At 30.8% G+C, this 7,820-nt stretch overlaps 2 protein-coding genes across 2 annotated transcripts; both read left to right on the top strand.

Moving 5' to 3' along the window:
- Window positions 813–4,976, top strand: LOC107611684. Its single transcript, XM_016313586.1, has 6 exons — window positions 813–887; window positions 983–1,063; window positions 1,197–1,307; window positions 3,721–3,856; window positions 4,028–4,273; window positions 4,483–4,976. Exons 1-6 carry the CDS (start codon window positions 813–815, stop codon window positions 4,974–4,976), a joined length of 1,143 nt encoding a protein of 380 aa, XP_016169072.1.
- LOC107611685 (ATP-dependent DNA helicase PIF1-like) lies at window positions 4,985–6,142 on the top strand. Its single transcript, XM_016313587.2, is given in 1 exon segment — window positions 4,985–6,142. A coding segment is annotated over 1 exon segment (1,116 nt). The 5' UTR covers window positions 4,985–5,026.

Raw genomic sequence — 7,820 nt, forward strand, 5'->3', positions numbered from 1 at the left:
ATGAATCTATGCTTGCTTGTATTTTTGCTAAGATAAAGTATTTATTTCCGGTTTTCGAAGAAATCAGCGATACAGTGTCGAGTCACAGGCTCCTATTTTAGTATTTAGCATGTAAAGTAGTCGTAATACTTCTTGCTATCAGAGTGGCGCAGCCAGAAGCGTGACTTCTGATAGTGAGGGTGTTACATTCGTAAACTTCATGGGTACTTTTGGTAGTTTTTTCTTTAATTTTATTGGCATTCATAACTTAAAACATTTATCTTTATAGTAATACAAATGGGGAGCTCATATGCTGACGTGGCGTTCATACGTTGAGTTTGGGAGTTTATTTGAATTGAGATGGTTTGGATCGATGAAGACGTGAGTTTTCTACTAATATTTTTTTATTTTATTTTAAATTTATATTATTTATATTTTAAATTTGTTTGTTTATCCCCATCTAATTGTTCTTTAATTTTTGTTTATCAATTCTAGGGAGGAAAAATACACTCCTCGGTTGACAGGATTTTTGTGTCTCGATTTGTGATAAGGAGGCAAAATAAGTTTTGGAAAAGAGCTGTGTAGAGATACTTGATCCACTCCTATTGGTAAGTTCTAACCAATATTTATTTCTAAAAACATTAGTGAAGATATTTTTAATGTCAATTTTTATATTATTTATTATTAATATATTATGTAATATCCTGCAGAAAGGAGATCTATCGGATACACCTATACTTTTGCTCAACCTAATTAATAAGACCTTCCTCTTCATCGTTGAAGTTTAAATATCTGATAATCCATATTTTTCACCTTTTTATAAAGTTAAGAAGATGACTGATAATGTGGACCTCATAAATAAATTCAAAAAAGTTCACTCTATTCAAATTGTGAGTACAGTTATAAGTGTACTTTTTATTAAAAAGTAGTTTATTTTTCTCTTTCTTGGTCATTAGTAGTATTTAATTTATAAATAATAATTAATAATTAATTATAATTTTAGGATGTTGATTATACCGGTGGTTTGCTTCCAGCTTCAAAGGCTTTCTCAATTATTGAAGGGGAGAAAGTAGAAGGTGTTAAGGTATTTGTTCAAAAAATGAATTTTTGTTTGTTTGTTTTCTCAAAGTTAGATCTTTATTTTATTAAAAAAATATTATTGAGATAAAATTAAAGGTGAAAAGGAAGTCTTTAATTTAACGTAGTATTTTGTATAGAATTTGTTGCTTGAATTCTCCAATGAAGTTGCGGACAATGATGAATCCGAAGTGTTGGAAAATGCTATTACACCAACCAAGCGACTATCCTCGGAATCGGAAGATTCGAAGGTGCAAGGAGATATCTCAATTTGCAAGAAGATCAAGATTGAGAATGAAACTTGAGAATTTGGATGCACATGTTTTAGAATCTCTTTTAGAGTATATCTAATAGAATAATACCAAGTATATGTTTGTTTTAGTGGAAACATTATCTTTTATTGAGTTATTATTTTTCTTTTTGTTCTTTTGGATTTTTATGTTTGGAATTTAGAATTTATTTAAATATAAATTGAAGTTATTTGGTTATTACTTATGGTTTTATTTTTAATTCGATTCATATCGTTGATATTTTGTTAATTTCTAATTTAGTATTTAATGTCCTAAAGTTATAAATTTCTCATATGAATTATCGTTGATACAATTAAGTTGGTTATTGATTTTTAATGTGTACTTATTTTAAAAAGAAAATCTAATTATAATTTTTAATTAAAGTATTATGTTTAAAATTTTAAATTTAAATTCAAATAAACTTTTTTTTTAATTTTTAAGTAAGCAATTGGGTTTGAGAATAATTTTTAAAATTTTATATAATTTATAAGCTACTATGCTAATTACAAAAGATTATATTAAATTAAATAGAATTACCAGTCTTATTAAAATGTGAGATTATTTATACTATTTAAAAAAATTTAATTTGATATTTTTCTATATTTAATTCTGTTTCTAATGTTGTTCTGACAAAATTGAATTAATTTAGAAAATTTTATTTAAAAATTTAAAATTTGTACTAACTAATTAGAAAATTCTATTTAAAATTTTAAAATTTGAAATTCTAATACTAATTCCTAATTAAGTGACTTCTTAACCGTTTCGATTTTTAAATTTAAATTTTTTTTACTTGTCACAATTATAAATTTTCTCTTTACTCAATTTACATTGTTATCTTTTAAATTGTTTCTGCACAATAGAAGTACTTTCATTTTTTTCTCTTTTTAAATATTTTTTTCTAAATTTACGTAATTTATAAGGTTATTAATTTTTAGATTCTATTTAATTTTATTTATTTTTATCGACAAATAATAGGATTGACACTATTTATGACGAAACTAATAAAATCATTTTTAAATTAACAAATTCCTATATTCTCGATGAACAACGAACGTTTAATTAGAAAATTTTATTTAAAAATTTAAAATTTGTACTAGCTAATTAGTAAACTCTATTTAAAAATTTGAAATTTAAAATTCTAATACTAATTCCTAATTAAGTGACTTCTTAACCGTTTCGATTTTAAATTTAATTTTTTTTATTTGTCACATTTATAAATTTTCTCTTTATTCCATTTACATTGTTATTTTTTAGATTGTCTCTGTACAACAATAAAGGTACTTTCATCTTTTTCTCTCTTTTTAATTATAAGCTATTCATTTTTAATTTTTTTATTTAAAGAAATAAAAAAATATTTTAACTATTAGTTGAATTTATTGACTGTGAGATTAAACTTATATTTATTTTAAAAAAGAAATTTTTGTGAAAAAATATATATTATTTTTTGTAAAATATATTTACGTAACTAAATAAATGAGAATGAAAAGAAAATTAAAAGTGCCATTGAAGTTAAACTGACTATTTAGTTATTTATTTATTGAGTAGAGATACAGATTGCAGAGGAGTGAAGAGGTTAAATTCAAACAGGATAGTTGGTGAAATGGTTAGAAAAAAATAAAGAGAAAATGAGAACTATATGGATATAAATATGTAACAAAACATAATTATTGATTTAGAATTTTTTATGGAATAGGAACAGAGAAGAATGAGCAAATGTGCATGGTGGGTCATGGATATTTTGGCCAAAGAAAATTCCATAAAATACAATATTTTCTATATATTATTTAGCTATTGACAAGTAATAAATTATTAGTTTATATTGTCTTCGTAATATTTTACTAAATTTATTTATAAAAAAATTACAGGAAATCCGAGTGATAGTTTTAATGGTGTGCATTTTAAATTGGTATTGTCGGACATTACAAATAGCAGTATGGTTGATTTTTGGATGAATTTTTTTAAAACTTGCTTATGTGAATATGCATTCACTTTATGTACTTTAATTTTCCTACTATTATTCAATTATAAACTTTAACAGAAAATTTGTTCAAAACTAATGTCTCGAATTATCTTATTAGGTAATAACCCAATACCATATCGACCAAGGTCTCCAACTACTAATCCACACTCTGTAGGTGAAAAAGAACAATGTTCCAATATTAATAGTGTTAGTAATTCGGGTATCACACGTGAAGCATATGATAGCCCATGTCATCAGATAAGTCAACAACAGCTTCAACAAACATCAAACAATATCGACCAGTTACAAAGTCAGTGTATATTAATATGCTTTTACTACTTAAAGACCAAACATTTAATTTTTCAATTGGTCTATTAAAAACAATCTTTGGTATATGCTATATAATTATTATAGATTTATTGGAGCACACAAATCGAATTAGATTGGCCTTCAGTGATGAGATTAACCTTTCATTTACCTGGAGAGCAAAATATCATCTTTAAAGTCGATGATGATCTTGAGAAAATCGTGGAAGAAGAGGAAGAAAAATGTACGATATTCTCAGCATGGATGGAGGTCAATAAAAAATTTGAATCAGATCAAATTTTGACATATGCTGAGTTTTCAAATCAATTTGTTTATGATAGAGAAGCAAGGGAATGACATCCACGCAAAAGAGGGTATTCTATCGGGAGGTTAAACTATGTTCCATCGAGTACAGGTGATATTTATTATATGAGAATTTTGTTAGCTGTTCAGAGAGGTTGCACAGCATATGAGTCTATTAGGACAGTTAATGGAATTACATATTCTAACTTCCAAGATGCTTACTATTTCATGGGACTATTGTGCAATGATAGAGAATTCATTACAACTATTAATGAGGTAGCTGAACTTGCATCTGGTCATCAATTGAAAAAATTATTTGCGATGCTACTGATATCTAATAGCATTAGCAACCCAGAGCGTATTTAGAATGCAACTTGGACATTATTAGCTGATGGAATACTATATGAGAGGAGAAAAGTTTTGAAAAATAAAGGTATTTTACTATATCTTTTTTTATATATCAAGATTGTATTCTCTTATTATTTTTATTTTTATTAATAATATTAATAGTTTTATTTTGAAATTACTTATTAAATATTTCATAAAACCACCATATGCTTTTGCTAGGACTAAACATGATTGATGACGAATTGAAAAATCTCTACCTTATTGAGATTGAGAAGATACTCAAAAGCAATGCAAGATCTTTAAGAGACTATCAATCAATGCCATATCCTGAGATGTCTGATGTTCGCCTTTTTCAAAATAAACTAATAGAGGAGGAGTTAGCATATGACACAAATGACTTGACTCATACAAACTTATATACGGAACAAAAGATGACTCATCAGCAAAGGTTAGTATTCGATGAGATACTCAATGCTGTTATTACAGACTCTGGTGGTTTTTACTTCCTTTATGGGCATAGTGGGTGTGGTAAGATATTTATTTGGAATGGACTTTCTTCTGCTATTCGGTCTAGAAGAAAGATTGTTTTAAATGTCGCATCCAGTGGAATTGCGTCTTTACTCCTACCTGGTGGCAGAATGGCTCATTCTAGATTTTCAATACCCATTACAATTACTGTGAATCTATTTGCAATATCAAGCATGGAAGTTTGAAGGTTGAGCTGCTCATCCAAAGTAGCTTAATAATTTGGGATGAAGCTCCAATGCTCAATAAAATGTGCTTTGAAGCACTTGATCGGACGCTCAGAGATCTTATGTCAGTTACCGATCAACATAAGACACATCAACCATTTGGTGGTAAGGTTGTTGTTCTAGGAGGTGATTTCAGACAGATACGTTCGGTGATTCTGAAAGGGAGTAGACACGATATATTGACATTACCTATTAACTCATCCCATATGTGGTCGTTTTGTAAGGTTCTGAAACTGCATATGAACATAAGGCTTCTAATATCTTCTTTAGATCAAGATGAAGGTGAAATGAAGAGATTTGCTAATTGGATACTTGATGTTGGAAATGGAAATATTGGTTCTATTGTTGGTGATGAATCAGAAATTAAAATTCCAGATGATCTATTGATTATAACTACTGATGACCCTCTCTTTCATTTGGTAGACTTTGCATATCTAAATTTGTTGTAAAACATGTCAGATTACATTTATTTTTAGAGTAGGGCAATTCTTGCACCCACGCTTGAGAATGTCGAGAAGGTAAACAATTTTGTCTTGACAATCTTTTCAGGGATGGAAAATGAGTATTTGAGTTCTGATACAACATGTCAAGCTGATGAGAACGAAGATGTACAACAAGAGTGGTTCACACCAGAGTTCCTAAATGACATCAAATGTTCGGGACTACCCAATCACAAGTTGACTTTGAAGCCAGGGGTCACTGTAATGCTACTGCGAAACATAGACCAGACTTCAGGTTTATGCAATGGGACAAGATTAATAGTTAACGAACTTGGCAGCAACGTAATTGGAGCGACGGTAGTGACCGGTAGAAATATTGGAGATAAAGTGTACATTCCAAGAATGAACTTGATCCCTTCAAATTCAGGGTTGCCATTTAAGTTTCAACGGAGACAATTTTCATTAACAGTATGCTTTGCAATGACCATTAACAAGAGTCAGGGTCAATCATTATCACATGTAGGACTTTACTTGTCAAAATTAGTATTCACCTATGGACAACTTTATGTTGCTTTGTCAAGAGTTAACAGTCGCAGTGGCCTCAGGGTTTTAATTCTAGACGAAGACGGCAATCCAAAGTCATCAACAATAAATGTCGTATTCAAAGAAGTTTTTAATAATATTTAGGTAAGAATAATATTATTTTCATTTTAATAGCATGTTATGATTTACATTTTTGTATAAATATTTACTATAGATATAACAAATTTATCTATAATTCTATTTTCAGATTTGAGATGAAATGTGTAACAAGGAGCACAACATCATATGCCAATCGCTTTTCTAATGAAGTTAGTAAGATACTAGGTTGTCAATAAATTTTTATTAGCCTTTTGATATAAAATTTAGTGTAAAATTGACATGCTATTATTACAGTTATATATGTTTTTATTTTTTTCATGTCTCCATCCTTTTGGTTCAAAAATATTATGAATTTTAAACTCTTCTATTTACTTTTTACTTTGAATAAAGATAAAACAGCATATTCAGTACGTTTATTATATAATAATGATGATCGTGTTATACTAAATTCAAAAAATTTATAATTATAAAATATTATTTTTAATTTAACATGTCAAAATTAAATATAAGCCCGTGCATGGCACGGGTTTAATACTAGTTTTTAAAACAAATCCCCTACCTCAGCTAGTCGAACTCAGAAATTAAACATGACAAACCCTCTTTGGTTCTAAATTTGCAGCAGCGGCGGCATTCCAACATAACCAGAACAGCAGCAGTGTCAATTTTCTAAGGCAGCGACGATGGTTGCACCAGAACAAAGGATTCGAATTGAATAGAAATCAAGAGCAAACACAACTCTGGAAATTTAGGACAAGGAATATACTAAATCAAATCGTTCACAAGCATGGCAGTGACAAATTGAAGTGTGTAAATGGAACAGAATTAAATAAAAGAATAAACCAGAACCAGAATAGTAATAGTGCTACCGGCAACAACAGCAATGACGTCTTCTTTCAAGTTTGACGATGGCAGAACAATAGCTCTAATAGCGGCTAACTCCGGTGGCAGCAGGACATGACGGAGTCAAACCCTAGCAGTGGCAGTGGTTGTTTGACGGCATAAAGGCGCGGAATAGGGCCTCGCTCCTACCCTGGCCCTTCACGTTCGTCTCTCTCTCTTCGCGAAGCCCGCACACCGCGACAACCACGGCGGCGACAATGAAGCTCCAGCGGCGATGGAGGCAAGGCAGCGGCGCAGGCAGCAACGCTTCCCTCCTCTGTGCTACCTCTTCTTCCTCGACGACTCCTCCCTCTCTCGCGCGCGGTTTCTTGCATCGATGGCGGCACAGCAGCCCAACGGGGATGGTGGCACGATGATTCGGTGGTGGGGAGACGAAGACGCATGGCTTCACAGACGGTGAGGCGCGACGCCGGCGCGGGACAGCCCCTCGCCTCTCCTCTACCTCCCGTCGCCAGCTCTCACTCTCGGATCTCTTTGCTTCTGTTTTTCGTTTTCCCTTTCTCTCTTTCTCTTAATTCATCTCTGTACATGTGTGTGGGTGTGGGGTAAAGGGAAAGAAAAATGGCGTGGTGAGTGAGTCATGAGGGAGGGTGAGCGTGGCTCACCAAGAAGTTGACAGGTTAGAAGGGTATGTGTGTCTGGGTTGGATAGGAGGGGGTTAGGGTTATTAAAATTAGGGTTTGAAATTGGAAATTTAGGGTTTGAGTAGAGTTTTAATTTAAAACTAAATTTAATCAATATAATTGATTTTAAGAACACTATTTTATTTTTCAAATTATAAATTCTTTGTAATTAAACATTTTAATTTAAAATTATAGATAAA

This window comes from Arachis ipaensis, chromosome B08 (assembly GCF_000816755.2).
Source record: "Arachis ipaensis cultivar K30076 chromosome B08, Araip1.1, whole genome shotgun sequence".
NCBI classification, from domain to species: Eukaryota; Viridiplantae; Streptophyta; class Magnoliopsida; order Fabales; family Fabaceae; genus Arachis; species Arachis ipaensis.